The sequence below is a fragment of the Trichechus manatus genome, unplaced genomic scaffold (genome assembly GCF_000243295.1).
Source record: "Trichechus manatus latirostris isolate Lorelei unplaced genomic scaffold, TriManLat1.0 scaffold00145, whole genome shotgun sequence".
In the NCBI taxonomy this organism is placed as follows: domain Eukaryota; kingdom Metazoa; phylum Chordata; class Mammalia; order Sirenia; family Trichechidae; genus Trichechus; species Trichechus manatus.
The window spans coordinates 4,930,445-4,948,397 of NW_004444081.1; the positions used below are offsets into that span (position 1 = coordinate 4,930,445).

At 45.2% G+C, this 17,953-nt stretch overlaps 1 protein-coding gene across 1 annotated transcript in view; it reads right to left on the reverse strand.

The window, feature by feature from the left end:
* The window catches only part of RXRG (retinoid X receptor gamma), a 65,348-nt gene that overhangs the window by 16,164 nt on the left and 31,231 nt on the right, over window positions 1-17,953 (reverse strand). Inside the window, exons 2-4 of the mRNA XM_004385763.1 lie at window positions 15,351-15,598; window positions 4,696-4,840; window positions 1,932-2,111 (exon numbers count right to left, since the gene is read on the reverse strand). Of these exons, the coding sequence (XP_004385820.1) occupies window positions 1,932-2,111; window positions 4,696-4,840; window positions 15,351-15,598 (573 nt within the window). The remainder of the gene's footprint in view (window positions 1-1,931; window positions 2,112-4,695; window positions 4,841-15,350; window positions 15,599-17,953) is intronic.

Here is a 17,953-nt window from a genome sequence, read left to right on the forward strand (position 1 = left end):
TGAGGAAAGGTCTGAAGAAAGTGAAGAAACAAGACATGCAGATATCTGGGAAAAGAGCATTCCAAGCAGGTGGAAGAGCAAAGATCCTGATGTAGGAGCACATCTGGTGTACTTGAGGACCAGCAAAGAGGCCAGGTAGGACGCAGCAGAGAAACAACACGCAACCAAATTGTGTATAACCTTGAGTGACAATGTGAGTTCTTCCTTTTTCTGAGTGAGAAGGGAAGGCATTGGAAGGTTTTAGTGGAGGAATGACTTGACCTGGCTCACTTGTTCAAAGCCTCACCCTGGCTGCTCTGTTGTGAAGACTGGAGAAAGACAAAGACGGAAGCAAGGAAACCTATTAGTAGGCTATTTGTATTATTACAAAAGATAATGGTGGCTTAGGGTAGGGTAATAGCAATAAAAGTAGTGAGATGTGGGAAGATTCAGGATATATTCTGAGAGACAGACAAGATTTCCTTACTTAATGAATGTGGTGTGTGAAAGAAAGAGAGGAGGCAAAGTTTTATGGCCTGAGCAACTAAAAAATGGAATGGCCATTTTCTGAGAAAAGGAAGATGGTGTGAGGAACAGGCTGTGGAGGGTAGATTATCAGGAGCTCAGATGTGGCTCTATCACTTTTGAGATTCCTGCTAGATAGTCAAGAATTCTCCCACTGAACGAACACTGCCCCTATAATAGAATGGTTAGGGTTGACTACATGATTCTCAAGGGCCACCTCCAGCTTGACAACTAAGATTCTAGGAAGACCATTTTTATTGGTGGCATTCCCTCTTAGCAGGATTTCAAAGAACTTTTTCCCTCAAACTGGTCCTTTCAGACAGATTTCCCTTCCTCACAGGAAAAAAAAAAAAAAGCTCTTCAAGAATGAGGAGCCATCCAGAACTGACTAAACTCCCTGTTCCCATTTCCTGGAGAAAGGCAGGACTTCCTTACTCTAAACTTTATTAAGATTCACTATTTGCACCATGAACCTGCTTGAATTCACTAGTTAATTAACTGCTCACTTACATTTATTTGTGTTACTTAAAAGAAAGACTTTATGAAATTTTAAAGGAACAGGAAGCACTTTCGACAAATTTTTTTCTTGACTCTGGAACAATCCAGCTAACTCACACTGTAAATTGTAAGATGTGCGGTTTAAATGCACAATGAAGGTCTCAGAATGAGAAGGGTAGTTTTGTCAGACCTGGGTAATGCTAGTCATCCCAAAAGACCATGGAATATACCAATCACAAAGGATCTACAGTAGACCAAGAGGTAAAAGCCCAGAGAGTGAAACCAAACCAGCAGATTTTCTCACGGTGAGACCTCGGGTAAGAGGGGAGAAGTCAGCTCCACCCTGAAGGTCAGTCTGACATTCCATTGGTAGGACAGCACACAAGGACCCTGACTCCTCGGCTCTGAGACTTGCTGCCTGGCTACTGAAAGAGCAAGGGAGAGGACCCAGTTTGGTGATCACCCACTCAGGGGACCATCGTCTGGGCTCCAGGAAAGGATGCCTCTTGCCCTCTTTGCTGTACCCATGTATTTTAGAGTAGATCTGTGCTCCATAGAGTTTTCATGGCTGTGACCTTTGGGAAGTAGATCGCCCAGTCTTTCTTCCAAAGTGCCTCTGGGTAGGTTCAACCACCAACATTTCAGTTAGTAGCTGTGTGCTTACTGTTTGCACCACCCAGGGACTTCCTCTTGGCTGTAGGAATACGCATTTCCTAGGGTGAGGGGGACATTCAGTTGCAATACTTGGGAAAGCATGGTACCCAAAGTCATGCCAACTTCCACTCCAAACTTCCCCTTCTCCCCATATGGTTCAACTCAGCAGGGATCTTTCCCACACACCAAATTTGTCTCCCAATGCTATTTAGATGCACACTGTGCTCCCTTGAGCAGAGGGGGAAGGGGAGGGCTCACCTTCCCTTTGACCTCACCTTCCCTTTTCATGCCCATGACAAGGCACTTCTGATAGCGACAGTATTGGCAGCGATTGCGCTGGCGCTTGTCAATGAGGCAGTCTTTATTATCCCGACACGTGTAGATCAGGTCTTTCCTTATGGTTCTCTTGAAGAACCCTTTGCAGCCTTCACAACTGTACACCCCGTAGTGCTTTCCTGGCACAAGGAAAGAACATGTCATAGGTCGTTCCTGGGTTTATTTGGATCATTCATTCAGAGAATACCTTGGCTGTCGCCCAGGGAGTCGGGCAACTTCACCTTGGCACTGGGTCAGAAAACAAAGAACGACTAGCAGAAAATGCAAGCTCGCTCCCAGGAACCAAAGTAAGGCACAGTAAACTATACCTTTTCTTGTGCCTTCCCTCCATATCTCTGTGTCTCTGGAGAGCATTATTAGAAAATTCTTGACCGAAGATTTTGTTTAGATTTATTTTATCAAGGTAACTCTTGTGTTTGGTTAAACAAAATGTTCTGCCTCAATTCAAGCCATTAGTGTACATAATAAATAAAAATATTTTTAATCATCATCTATTTCCTGGCAGGAAAGGGACCTCAGCCTAGCCAATATTTCCCCATAATTGAGGCTCAAGGTCTTAAGAAACCCACTTAAAATAATTATCCTTTACTGTAAGCTATTAACAAGATCTTGAGTTATGTATGATTTTTTAAATGCTATTGCCCATTAGAGAAATAAGTTGGTATATGGTCTTTATAGCATAATATGACACTCAATATTAAGATGTGACTCAACTATCTGATAGAACACTGCTTTGCATGATCCAGAATAATCTATTATATGTTCCATTTCCCTTATTACCCTCTCCTACATTCTGTTTTCATTACCCCAGCCAGGGATAGCTAATTTGTGTCAGGAGAATCCTCATGCCACCCCCCACACAGACATCATGAACTGATCACAATACTCTTTCTAAGTAGATGTCTTCTCAGTACTACACTCCAGGCAGCTATGTTCAATTGATTGGAATTGTGGAACTTAAAAAATACAAAAAAACTGATCATTCAAAACATATTTATGTCTGATTCTTGAGTATAATATGTGATGTCATTTAGCTACAGACCAGAACTGACTTTCTAATTCTGTTTTATTTAGGCTGATATTAAAGTGAATTTGCAGTTCACGAGAACACATATATCCAATGTAAATATCTGTTGGTCCAGGAGCTTACGTTTTCAAGGAGCCAGCCTAAAGCGAAGTAGTGGTAATTGATAACGCCTGATGAAAAGACTTCCCCCACACCTGTTGCCATCAAGTCCATTCCGACTCATGGTGACCCCATGTGCTACAGAGTAGAACTGTGCTCCATAGGGTTTTCTCAGCTGTAATCTTTATGGAAGCCGATCACCAGGCATTTCTTCTGTGATACTGCTGGGTGGGTTCAAATCACCAACCTTTAGGTTAGTAGCCAAGAGCAAACCATTTGCACCACCCAGGGACCTGATGAAAATACAGCCTGTGCCTAATTAGTTGACTACACTAATTTACTGAACTTACAGCAATAATAGATAGGGATTTTCTCTTGAGTCAAAAGAACCTAATGCTCTAAGCTCCAAAATTATTGTCCTCAAGAAACATGGGGCCAATTTGTCAACTGTATGACATAGTCATCCTCATGGCTCTTTAATATGTGAATGAACATCCCACTGTTTCAACAAAAGTAACCAATAGCGGAGAAAATCTGGGTCTAGTGGGGCTGGTGACCTTTGCTGCAGTAATAGCCAATCTAGAGAGGCCAAGTCTATGATTTGGAAATAACTTTTGACAGCAAGCAAACATCAACCATATAGCTAAATAAATTCCAGGCACCAGGAACTTTCTATGGAGTGAAATTCTGTAGTGGCTTTGGTGTCAATAAGAAGATGAGGAAGTATTCAGTCAGCCATCATGGACTGCTATAGAAAAGAACCTTCTCCACTTCCTCATTTGTCAAAATGGAGATGTGGATGCCTTCAAAACTGGGGGAGCAAAAACTGGAGGGAAATAATCTGGGCAAAAGTGGAAAAGGGTGAGAGAAGATGAAGTAGGTAAAAACACATTGTTTCAGCCACAAAGCATGTTACAAACCCAGAACGTTAGGGAATATGCAAAACTATCGAAGGGTTAATTTTTGTTAGGGACATTACAGATAATTTTTTAAATTTTTCTTTTGTACTTTTCTAGTTTTTCCAAATTTTCTACACAAGAGACATTATTTTTATAATTATGAAAAATAAATTAAAGAAAATCTGTTTTGCAATGTTTGCGGATCACAACAGGTTCTCTAGCCTAGATTCACCTGCACCACAGTAACAACAGAGAGAGGCTCCTGAATGTTTCCTATAAATCTAAGCCTCAAAAATGAAATCAGCCTTTAAATTCATCAGGACTGCAGTCACTGATGAACACAGGGATAGAAATTTTAAAGCCTGGGCTGAGAGCTGGACCGTCCTAAACGAACAAACAAAAACCCCAAACAAACCTATCGCTGTCGAGTCGATTCTGACTCATAGCAACTTCATGTGTTACAGAGTAGAACTGCTCCATAGGGTTTTATTGGCTGTAATCTTTAAGGAAGCAGATTGCCAGGCATTTCTTCCGTGGCACCACTGGGTCTGTTTGAATTGCCAACCTTTAAGCTAGCAGCCCATTGCAAACTGTAGCCAGGTGGGTGGTGGAGAAAGCTTCTTTTCTGGGACCCCGTCAGGTGGGGTACTCAGGAGAGACGTCTGCTCTTGCACATACCTGAGGATCTGTCCCCACAGATGGCACAGATGTGTTTAACCAGAGGCCCAGGGCTGGTGGACGGGTAGTTCATGTTTCCAATGCCCGGAAGCCCTGGTAAAGGCTTGATGTCCTCTGAACTGCTGACACTGTTCACCACATTTAGCTGCAAGAGAGAAAAATAACAATAAAACAGCCAGAGTAAACCAATCCCTGAGGCCTACAGCAATGAGGGCATAATCGAGGAAAAAAAAAAAACATGTTCTATTTCAAGAAGCAGCTTCTGAGCCCAGAGTATCTGAAACTGCCTATCTGGAGTATGAATTAAGGGAGGGGGGAAAAAAATGGCACACTAAGTCATTTGCAGAAGACAAAACCTAAACCTCACATCACAACACGTCTCCATTAGAGCTCCTTGCTTTTACTCACTTTACTCAACATGTTTTATTTGCACTAGAAATCCACACTGAACTGAGCTGCACACCTAGCACAATGTCAGCTGTGTTTTTAAATTTTTTATTAACTATCGGCTGCCTGTTCAGCGGCACTCCGAGGAGGAGCTATGGCCCTCCGGCAAAAGCCAGGCTCTAAGAGAGCCCAGTAGAAATGCAAATCTATTCGCTCAATGGACAGACATTCCAGGTGCTCCCCCAGCCAGGCACACTGCCTGTCTCTAGGGTACAAAGGCAAATAACGCCCATCTAAAGAAGTTCACACGAAAAGAAAAAGAAAGATAGTGGGGTCACCATGAGTCGGAATTGACTCAACGGCAATGGGTTTAATGGCCATGGCAATAAGCCCGTTGAAAGATGCTAACCAAATGCCCAAATCTTTGCAGTAGTACCAAAAAGTGGAGAGAATGCCCCCATCACCTTATTGAACTTGTCTACAACTGGCAGCTCATCTTCCTGTGAAACCATAAAACCAGGGAACCAGAGATTCCATCTGCCTTGTCTCCGAGGGCCTGACATAGGGCCCAGCACATGATAGGGTTTGAATCGGTAGATTTGAATGGCTAAATAAATGAACGTTTTGTTGATCTCTTTCCTCCTCCCTTACCCCATGTTAGCACCCCACTACCGCAACCCCGACTCCCAGTCCTCTTGGGGAGAACACTGAGAAGCCACTGCTAAATGCTTTTGTATTAATCAAAGGAAACAAGTTAAATAAATGTGAGCCAATCATCCAATTGGCAACATTTTCTGAGCACCCCCTGAGTACACAGCAGCATTCTAGGCGCGGTGAAAGGAGAGATAAAAACGAGAAGATACGTCCCTCTTTCTTCAGAAATGGATAATCTCATTGAGGGGTCAGAGCACGCACAAAAATCAAAGACACAAGGAAGTTCGAACAAGGGTGGCACCAAGTATGATGTGTGTGTTTAAGGGTGTAGTGGGGACACCTGTGAACATCTGGGGACTTACGGGAGGGTCCACTGAACCTCTGTATGGGCCATCTGAATTTTGAATCATACTGCCTATCTGAAGTGACTGTACTTCTCAAAATAAATCGAATGTAAGCTTTTCTTCTCTATTCAAAGCCTTTGGGACAGAAAGAATGATCAATAAAACAAAATACAACATAGCCTGAGTTAGTTTCCTTCGAAATGTATTAGCTTTTCAATTCACTGAGCAAATATTTATTGAGCACAGGAGGTAGGCAGAGGCTCTGAGTTGGATGCTGTGAGGGATGCGGAAGAGAAAAAGACACAGCCTTCAGGGCCTGGCTTTGAAATTGAACTCACCAGGAATTTTAAAAAATCATTTGCGCAAGGGATGAAAACACATACATAATAGGAGAATTCTCTTTCTGTCTCTCCACTCCACCTCCCCATCTCTGTCTGTGCCCTTTCTTTTTTTTTTATAAGGCTAAGACAAGGTACCTGGAACTTGCCTCCAGTATTCTGTTCTGTTGTGGTGTAGTACACTGGTTCTCACCGCTGGGGGTATACCTGGGAGCTTTGAACAACACTTAAGCCTGGCCCCACCCCCGGAGATCCAGACTCAATGGGTCAGAGGCATGTCTGGGCACCAGCACTTCAAGTTCACCAGGTGAGGCCAGTGGGCAGCCAGGGTGAAGAACCAATGACGTCGTGGAAAGAACATGGCTCTGGAGTCATGCAGACCTGGGCCTGAGTCCCAGTCTGCCCTTATTGGCTGCAGGACTTCAAAGACGTTATTAGCTCCCATGGCCCTCAGTTTCCCCATCTATAAAATAGTGTGGTGATATTTATCTTACATGGTCACTGGGAGATTAGATGGGATAATGGTGTAAAATGCCCATCATAGCACCTGGCAATGTAGTAGGTGTTCCATCACTTGTAGTGATTATCATTTCAGTAAAATCTGGTGAAGTAGATGAAAATTTTGAGTGTTTATTATGGGCCAAGCATTCTACTATGAGCTGGGGATTCTGCAGTAAATGAGAACACGTTCACAGAGAGGGTTAAATGATTCCATATTTCTGTGGGGGAACAGAGAACTATTTGATGTTGTCATAATACTAGGTCATTGTTATTTCAAGATATGCAATATATTTAGGTGTATATCGATTTTAAGAAACAAGTGAGGGGGTTTCTGTCAGTTGAGTTCGAAGCAGTAACTTCTCCTGAGTGCCACAAAGGATTAGCACTTAGATCCACCCCATGACGTGAAAGCATTTTAGGTCAGAGGACTCACACACAGAGCCCTCAGCCCATCCCCAAATCCTCAGGTGCACATGATAAATCAAGGGGATAAACAGGAGGCCACCATCATCTGGGGCTCAAGATGACCTGCCCATCATTCCCTTCCACCCCATCTCCAGCAGGACTAGCTCCATCACCTCCAGCGATGGCAATCACAGGACAGTAATTATTGCTGGTGTTATTTATTATTGCTACACCTATTGAAAGCTTGACGGGTGCTAATTAATTCTTTTAATCCTCGCAACAACCCTATGAAGTATTCCTATTTTTCAGATGAGGAAATTGAGCCTTAAAGTAGTTTATTCAGAAATTGTATGCGGATGTAAAAGGGAAGATGATGCAGACACTGCCTTGAGGAACCGGCCATTAGTGAGATTAAAAGTCAGCTGGGATTGTTTATGAAAGACCACGTGCAGTTGAGATCTGAGAAGACTTTCTGAAAGAGATAGCATTGGAACTGGGACTGGATGACCTTCAAAAATGGGTAGGATTTCCATAGATCAAGGATGAGCAAATGGCTTTGAGAGCACAGGCCTGGTGGGAAGTCCAGGTGTCTGTGAAGTAACCATGTCCGATGGATCCATGGAAGACAAGACTGGGAGGTGGGCTGTGACAGAGCCTGGAGGCTTGGTGGCCTAGCTAAGGAGAGTAGATTTAACTTGACAAGCAATGAGGAGCCACTAGAGGTTTTGCGCAGAGGACTACCACTCTGCCTCATGGGGTAAGTGAAGTGGCAGCATGAGAAAAGATTGAAGGAGAAGGACACCCAAGGCCATTGCACCTGCAATATGTTCTTTCCATGACACCAGTGGTTCTTAGCCCTCATCTGCATATTAGCATCACCTGGTGAACTGAAAGAAATGCCTATGCCCAGGTACCTTGCCTGAGTCTCACAGGTAGTTAGAGACTAGCCTGGAGCTAGAACCCTGAGTTCCTTGATCCCAGGCTGTCATTCCTCCTTCACCACATCGCCTTCCTTGTGTGGAAGGAGAGCCTCAGTCCTTACCTGCCCTAGATGCTTCCTGCCCCACCTCATTGGCCAGGAGTCTCTGGAAGAGCCCACCTGTCTGTGGCTCCTCTCCAACACACCTTGTCTTCAGAAATCAGGATGGCAGTGAAAGGGAGTGGGTTGGGACAGGTGGGCTGAGGCTCTCCTCTCATCTGTACTCTCTGGCTGGCTTGGGGGTTATGTGGGCTCAGAGCGATGGTAGATGAGATCAAAGGAAACCACCAGGATGCAAGCCCATTAGCTGCCCAGCTCCCAAGTCCCCCAGCCCCGGCTGTCTTGTTCCATTAGAAACAGGTCTGCTGAAACCAGCACTTTGGAGCTGGGATTTACCAGGCAGCTCCAATCTGCCACTGCATGCAGGTTGGCTGTTCCCTGAGAATAGGAGAGAAACACACTTGACTGCCTAGTCTCCTGTTTGTAGACTCAGCCAGGGCCACATGCTTCCTGTGTGCTTTGAGAGCATTCATGGAACATTGGTCCTGCATTTCTGAGCAGCCTAGAGCCCAAATTACTCCACCGAGGGCAGCCATGGACTACAGGAAGGGCACCTCATGGTGGCACCCCTTTAACCTAGTTAGGGTCTTTGTCGTGGGGAGTAGTGATCCTGAATTCTGACCGGGGAGATAGGAATCCTGGGTTCTGGTCTAGACCTGCCACTTCCTCACTGTATGACCTAGACCAGGACATTGCACTTAAGGGGGACCCAGCTTCCTCATCTATAGGCAACATCAGAGGTCTTCAAACTTAGAGTGTGTGAGAGGGGTATTGGGGGGTCAGAGAGGTTGAATAAGCAGCCTTCATGGCTCCCTCCCGTGGTTCAACCAGATCAAATCTGTTTTTATTTGATATGTATTTTAGGCTTCCAGATATGCTTTCATTTGAAGAAAAGACTTTCTGGCTTAATTTCTTATTAATCATCAGTCTAGATGATCTTTAAGGTCTACTGCAGTGCAAACATTTTCCATTCGTATTATCTAAGGATTCTCTATAAAAATGCAAACAAATCTGAAAGGATAATAATTCAGTTATTAATAGACATCTCAGAGGGAATTAGCAGGGACAGAACCCAGGTCAGGAAGCAGAGCTCAGGAGGGGATAAAAAGGTGGGAGAATTCCAAAAACTCATGGGGCCTACTTCAGAGTCCAGCCAATAGCCATCACACTTACAAATATACAGCAACTCACACACACACACACACATACACACGTTCTCTTAGAAAAAAGTTCCCTAGATCACGTTATCTGAAAGTTACTTAATTATTTTCCCAATTATATATTTGATGTTTTTAGAAATGACTCACTCCACTGTGATGCTCCCCAGGGCAGGGATTGAGTCTCTACATTTTTTGACTCTCCAGTACCTAGTACTGTTTCTGGTTCAATGAATGCAAGTTGAAATGAACCTTTCCAGAACCTTTCAGCTACAAAGTGCACCTGAATCAATGATCACCCAGGTATATAATGGATCACCTATGAATAATAATAATAATACCACCACCTTACTGCCACAGGGCATTGCAGCGCTTACAGAGTGATTCTTCAAATCCATGTCTCCTTCGACATTCAGAAAAGTCCCTGTAGAATCATCAGGGCTTGGATTTGTCACCCCACAACACAGAAAAAGAAACCAAGATGACAGAAATAGGTTTAAGTGGTTTGCAAAAGTACACAGCCCCTGACTCCACGGTACCAGCTGAGTTCTCTTCACTCTTCAAGACGAAAATCCAACAAGAGCAAAGAAGAAGAGCTCAAACAGTGGAGTGACTGAGCACGGAACAGGAGATCCTGCCTGCTGCCCTCACTACAGAGCACCTCCTTTCTCCCACCCCTAACTGTACTCACCCTGGACCCAGGTCGCAGAAGGAGCACAGTTCCTGTCACAAGTCCCACTCAGACCCAGGCCTGCGCAAGGAAGGCAAAATGTACAAGGCTAGTCTTTCCAGATCATTCAAAATCCAACTCACCGGGGTTAACAGTAAGGGCCTTTTTTCTTGTGTCATCTGGTTGATGGGGTAAAATTTTGCTGCCGTGAGGCTCCGGAGCCCAAGCCCAGAACACTTGCTGAGTGTCTGAGGCTGCTGAGCTTCACCAGCACTTGGCCAGCTTAATATAGCTCCCAAATACCAGACTTGGCCTCGGCCTCTGCACACAGCCCAGTTGGCCAGCACCAAAGCTCTCAGCCTGACCTTTCAACCCCAATCTCTCTGTACAGACTTATGGTCCAGGAATAGTGGCCCTGCGACCCATGCATGGCTATAAACATTTATTGGTCAGGTTTGGCTCAATCAGACTCAAGTGGGGTTGCTAAAAGAAGCCTTGGAGGGACAGGATAGTGCGTTGCCGACTCCCCACATCACCCTGTTTTGTTTCTTCATAGATACAAGATACAATTATCGGTATTTGAAACTACTCTGTTTGTTTTTTGTCTGCCTTGCCTGCTAGAATGCAACTGCCATGAGAATAAAGACTTCAGCCACCTTATTCAGAGCTTCTCCCCAGCACTTAGGACAGTGCCAAATAGTGGCTGATGCACAGTTGTTGTTAGCTGTGGTCGAATCATCTCTGACTCATGGTGACCCTGTGTGTAACAGGACGAAATGTTGCCTGGCCTGTGCCATCCTCACAATCATTGGTATGTTTGAGTGCACTGTTGTGACTATTGTGTCAGTTCATCTCATTGAAGGTTTCCCTCCTTTTTGCTGACCCTGTGCTGTTCCAACTTTGTTGCTAAGTGTTGTTACCTGCCAGTGAGTCGATTCTGACTCATGGCAACCCCATGTGTGTAGAGTAGAACTGCTCCATAGGATTTTCAAGGCTGTGGCCTTTCGGAAGCAGATCACCAGGCCTGTCTTCTGAGGTGCCTCCAGGTGAGTTCAAACCGCCTACCTTTTGGCAAATAGTCACGCACTTAACGGTTTGTGCTACCCAGGACTCCTACTTCATCAACTAAACCAAGAAACCAAACCCATTGCCATCGAGTCAATTCCAACTTTATCAGCTAGGTCCTGATAAATCATTATTTAAATGAATGTGGTTGCCCTTTGCAAAATTTTACTTTCGTCCCAAAAATTAAACGTATCTTTCTGTCCTAACCTACTAGCCTTGACCTGCCTTCCTAGAATACATTCACATGAAAAAAACTGAATAAACAAACCTGTTGATGTTCCCACATTCTGAAGGGTAGGGCACTGCCAGCTGTGCTGACTACAGGGGATGACAGTGGCACAAATACATGTTGCATCCTCACTGCTGCCTAGTCCCCACACTAAAGTCTAGAAACATCTGACCAGCAAGTTTGTGGATACCTTCTCCACGCTCCCTTCTATCTGTTATAGCACACACAACATTGCATTACAATTATCTGTATAACGTGGCCCCCTCTCTCACAAGATTCCTTACGAGCACTGATTATATTACATTTTTCTTTTTATCCTTGGCAGTTGTTATGGGTTGAATGTGCCCCTCAAAAAGAAATGCGAAGGTCCTAACCCCTGTACCTGTAAATATGACCCTGTTTGGAAATATGGGTTTTCTTTTTTTATGCTAATTAGGTCATACTGGGAGTAGGAAGGGTCCTAAAACTAATCACTTCTGAGATGTGTCTTATAAAAAGAGCAGAATGGACATGGACACACACGGGGAAGACAGATGTTATGCGAGGACCCGTCTCCAAGCACAGGAATGCCAAAGATTGCCAGAGACTCCCGAAACTAGGAGAGAGGCCACAGAAGGAATCGGCATGGTGAGACCCAGGTTTGGACTTTTAGCTTCAGAGCTGTAAGAAATTAAATGTCTTTCTTTAAAACTGCCCATTTGTGGTGTTTTTTGTTACAGCAGCACAAGGTAGCAGTCAACAGGAAGACCTTGGGTCGCTGATTAAGTTAACACACGTCACAGCATTAGGTGAATGCAGCACTGTGCACACAGAGCTGGAGGTCAGGGGACTTAGGTTCTAATCCCGGCTCTGTTGCTGACTGGCTGTGTGAGTTTGGATGAATCACTCTAGCTCTCTGAGCCTAGTTGCTCCATTTGTGGAATGAAGAGTTTGGACAAGATGAGCAGTTTTCGGCTGGGCGTGGGTGGGGCAAATGGAATCCTGAATGCCCATAGTCTCTGCCTCTATGTCGGAGACAGCATGTATGTAACACACTCTGCCTTGTTGTAGACTGTGGGGCTTTTGTAATCTGCACAAGAGCCAAAATACAGCATGGGGTAGGAGGATGTGTACACTGAAAACGATCCTACAGGTGAGAACCATTAGATTAGGAACTGGGATGAAAATGGCTGGCCAAATGGAACCACAGAAGGACTTTACTTGTGGAGTAAAGTCTGTGGAGTGCTTTAAAAGCCTTTGAACTTTGAATGACTTCAAGGAAGGAGGCGAGCCCTAGTGGCATAGTGGCTAAGAGCTCAGCTAAAAGGTCAGCAGTTCGAATCCACCTTGGAAACCCTATGGAGCAGTTCTACTCTGTCCAATAGGGTTGCTATGAGTTGGAATCGACTTGACAGCAATGAGTTTGGTTTTTGGTAAGGAAGGGGGCTGTGTTCTCCAGCTCCCCACTAGCCCTTTTGTCTTAATACCCACTGTCTTAGTTACCTAGTGCTGCTATAACAGAAATACCATAAGTGGATGGCTTTAACAAAGAGATATTTATTTCCTCACAGTAAAGTACACTAAAAGTCCAAATTCAGGGTGTCAGCTCCAGGGGAAGGCTTTCTCTACCTGTTGGCTCTGAGGAAGGTCCTTCTCATCAATCTTCCCCTGGACTAGGACCTTCTCTGCCCAGGAATCCCAGGTCCAAACGACATGCTCTGCTCTCAGCACTGCTTTCTTGGTGGTCTGAGGTCTCCCTGTCTCCCTGCTCGCTTCTCTCTTTTATATTCCAAAAGAAACTGGCTCAAGATACAATCCAATCCCATAGGTTGAGTCTTGCCTCATCAACCCATCCCTTCTCATTAACATCATAGAGGTAGGATTTACAACACATAGGAAAATCACATCAGATGACAAAATGGTGGGCAATCACACAATACTGGGAATCATGGCCTAGCCAAATATTTTTTGGGAACACAATTCAATCCATGGCACCCACCCTCATCCACTCACTTGTGCTACCCGCCTGGCCCCTGGATCTATGGTCCCTGTACTAGATGATCTCTAAGGTCTCTTCCAAACTCTCTAATGCATGGATCAATAAATTCCCAAAGTCCTTACGGCTCTAAAATTCTATGACTCCACATTGCCCTGATTTCTGAGCCTGAGCTCACAGGCAAGGTTCTGTGGTATCTCTGAACAGGCATCAGGGATGAGCTCTGAAGTTCTTTCTGCAGCAGTAGGAAATGCTGACACAAGTGGGGACCTTCCTCTTCAAAAGAGGCAGCAGGACCTACTGATTCTGCCTTTAGGTGTGTTGGTACATGGGACAGATGGGACCGTGGTTGCTATACAGTGAGGGAAGACGGTGTGGATTATAGGTGTGGGTGTACAGGAAATAGGATTTCTAACTCTTCACTCCTTCCAACTCTTCACATCCTTTGCATTGTGTCTTTGTAATACTTTCTACTACAATGTTGTTGCTGTTGTTATAGCTATTGCTGAGTCAGCCCTCAACTCATGGTGACCCCATGCACAATAGGATCAGACCGTTGTGATCCATAGGGCTTTCATTGGCTGATTTTCAGATGTAGACTGCCAGGCCTTTCTTCCTAGCCTGTCTTAGTCTGGAAGCTCCATTTAAACTTGTTTGGCATCACAGCAACACACATATCACCACTGACAGATGAGTAGTGGCTGCACATGAAGTGCATTGGCCAGGAACTGAACCTAAGTCTCCCATATGGAAGGTAAGAATTCTACCACTGAACCACCAATGCCTCCCCGCTAGGATAGGCACAGCCTATTTCCCTACCCTACTAATGTTGCAATCAGCAATATGACTTCCTTAGGCCAATGGACTGTTAGTGGACATGATGGAGCAGAGGTTTCAATGTTCTTTCCTGATTTGGTTTGGCCTCTTGCACTCCTGTGAGATACTATGAGAAAAGCATGCCTTAGGTAGCCGCTGCTCCTTTAGCTTAGAACACAAGGAGCAGACTTGAGCCCAACCTGCAGCCTGGCTTAGCTCACCCTCCATCTAAAGCAGAGCCAATCTAGCCAACATGCAGACTTCTGACTGAGGGGAGAAAAAAAAGGTTTGTCTGTGTAATCTTGGTGATTTGGGAACTATTTGTTATGTAACATTATTGCAGTCATAGCTGACCACTACAAAAGGGAAAGACTGATGATCTATCTCGCTATGGTTTTGTTAGATGGAAGTAAAGGGCATCTCGCCATCTCATAGGCTCACAGAACAGCAATCCAGTGTCTACAATTCACACACCTTTTCCCCTCAATCATAGCAGAAGGCGCTCATAATTAAGATGAGGCTTCCTTCCTGAGTTCCCATATTCTCTGCCTCTATCTCAGAGACAACATGTATGTAACACACCCTGCCTTGTTCTAGGTTTATCCATGTGCTTATGCTGGCCTATTTCCCCTCTCAACTATAAGCTCCTAAAGAGCAAAGACCATGTCCTGCTTATTTCTGTAGGCCCTATAACATGTAGTAGAGCACCTGACACTTCATCGACTAAACAAATACTCGTTATTGAATTGAAAAGAATAAAGGGGCCCATCCCACTGATGACACACAGCCCTGAGAGACATTGAAATCATAGCCAGGACTGAACCATTGAAACCACAGGAGTGACTCCCTTCTGGCCACAGTCTCCTGGACCATGAGTAGCCTTCAGTTTTCTGGGGCTGTGCAGCCCAAGGATGCACTTAATGAAAGTCCCGCAGGAGGGAAGTCTGCAGAGACAATCCAATTTCTTTGGTAAGAACACATTAAGCACCTGCTGAGTGTTAGACCTGTCCCAGGAGCAGCCTGGGTGAAACCATTTAGGAAAACCAGAGGGACTTTGGGAAGGAAGGACTCCTACCTGAGAGCTGGGCGGGGCAACCAAATTGATTCCTGGAGGGGCTGCCAGCGCTCCTGAGGCGGGGCCCATGGCAGAAGTGATGACTCGGTATGGAGAACCCAGAGCATTGAGAGGGGCCCCCACCGCACTCAGAGTCCGTGGAGCACTCACAGGGGTGTCAGTGTAGCTGAGGTGGCTGTCCATTGGCTTCCCTGTGGACAAGACTGCCGACGGACTCATGGACGTGGAGCTGGTGTGGCCAGGGGAGCCTGTAAGGAGAAGAGAGTGGAGGTGATGGGAGATCAGAGGAGCACAGAGGAAAAGGCCCAGCCCCCCTGCCCTCATTTTTGTTTGCCACATCCTTCCCCTCCTTCCAGCCACACCGGCACACCTGTGAACCCTAGGTGCCCACACCTAGCTAGTAGAATGAGGGCAAGCAGAGGACAGAGAGGGCCTGCTCTAGGACAGATAAGCTCATCGATATCTTAGTTCTCTGGTGCTCTGGCTGGAATCCACCTGGGCTGTGTCAGACCCACAGCAAGGGCAACAAGAGGCACAGCCCACAAGTCTCTGGGCTGGGCAATTGTGGCCTGGGCCAGACAGGTACGGAAGGTGAGTCAACTAAACCTCATCTGGAGGGTGGAATGAGCAGGTGAAGTGGTCCGTCCAGAATTCCCTGCCTCAAGCTCGTGTTGTTCTGAGCACTGAGACAGGCCAGAGCCTGTGAGTCAGGAGAAATTCATCCACTCATATACCACAAACATCTATTGAGAGTCCACTTGATGCCAGGTGCTATGCCAGATGCTGGGGATTCAGAGGTGAAGAGAATAGAGTTCCTGCCCTTGGGAGTCACACTTCATAATGATGAGGGGGACAGAAGAGGTTGCCATCATACACTTATCTCCCTACGTTGTTTGTAGCCTTATACCTATTAGATTCTGGTCCTGCTCATCTCTACAGCATAAGGTTAATCAGCACTCTGGGAAGAGGGCTCAGAAAGGATGGGCGTGGCTTTATGGCCATGGTGGCCCAGGAATTGCAGGAAGGCAAGTGCAGACAGGCCCGCACAGATCACTTCTGCATCTGGGGATGGAGAGCTGCAGCCACAAGTGGAATGCGCTCTGGGAGGATGTACGCAACAGCAGCATCAGCCCAGGTGGTCATCTGGCAGCACTTTTCTCAAGTTCCCTCTAGCCAGTCACTTCCTCTTTCAAGATGGAAGAGAAGGAGGGTACCTTACATCTCAGGAGCTCAGCATAGAACATTCTCTCCAGAAGAAAGAAGCTATAAGCCTCAGGAACAGCAGCAGCAAAGCAGAGACTAGAAAACACAGCCTGACAACCCCACCCTAAATCATGGTGCTGGTTCCCTGTGTGGTTGGCATGCAAGAACAGATCCAAAGAACCATGTGTACTTGGTTCGACCATGACATCCATGTTGTCCACGTGGATAGAATGTGAGGGGATTAAGTGGTCAGTAAGTCAACATCCATGGAAGCAGCACTCAAGAAATTAAATAACGTATTGCATTGGGGTAACCTACAGCAAAAGATCTTTTTAAAGCTTTAAAAAAGCAAAGGTGTTACTTTCATGACTAAGGTGTGTCTGACCCAAGCCATGGTCTTTTCAATCACCTATTATGCATGCAAAAGTTAGATAGTGAAAAAAGGAAGACAGAGAATTAATGCATTCAAACAGTGGTGTTGGCAAAGAATATTGAATATACCATGGACTGCCAAAAGAACAGAGCCCTGGTGGTGCAGTGATTAAGAGTCCAGCTACTAACCAAAAGGTCAGCAGTTTGAATGCACCAGCTGCTCCTTGGAAACTCTATGGGGCAGTCTACACTGGGCTGTAGGGTGGCTATGAGTCAGAATTGACTCAAAGGCAATGGGTTTTGGCCAAAAGAACAAAAAAATCAGTCTTAGAAAAAACACAATCAAAATGTTCCTTAGAAGCAAGGATGGTGAGACTTTGGACACATCATTAGGAAAGATCAATGGCTAGAAAAGGATATCATGTTTGGTAAAGCAGAAAGTCAACGGAAATGAGAGAAAACATCAATGAGATGGACTGACTCAATAGCCAAAACAATGAACCCAAACATACCAATGCTCATGAAGATGGCACAGGACTGGGCAATGTTTTGTTCTGCTATACATAAGGTTGCCATGAGTCAGAACCAACTTGGCAGCAACTAACAACCACAAGAACAACAACAAACCCAGCCTGATGGAGAAGCCACCTGTTATAGATTAAATTGTGTCCCCCAAAAATGTGTATCAACTTAGCTAGGTCATGATCTCTAGTATTGTGTGATTGTCCAACATTTTGTTAGCTGACGTGATTTTCCTATGTGTTGTAAATCCTACCTCTATCATTTTAATGAGGCAGGATTAGAGGCAGTTATGTTAATAAGACAGAACTCAATCTACAAGATTAGGTTGTATCTTGAGTCAATCTTTTTTGAGATATAAAAGAGAGAAGTAAGCAGAGAGATGGGGGACCTCATACCACCAAGATAGTAGTGCCAGGAGCACAGCATGTCCTTTGGACCTGGGGTCCTTGCACTGAGGAGCTCCTAGACCAGAGGAAGATTGACGACAAGGACCTTCCTCCAGAGCC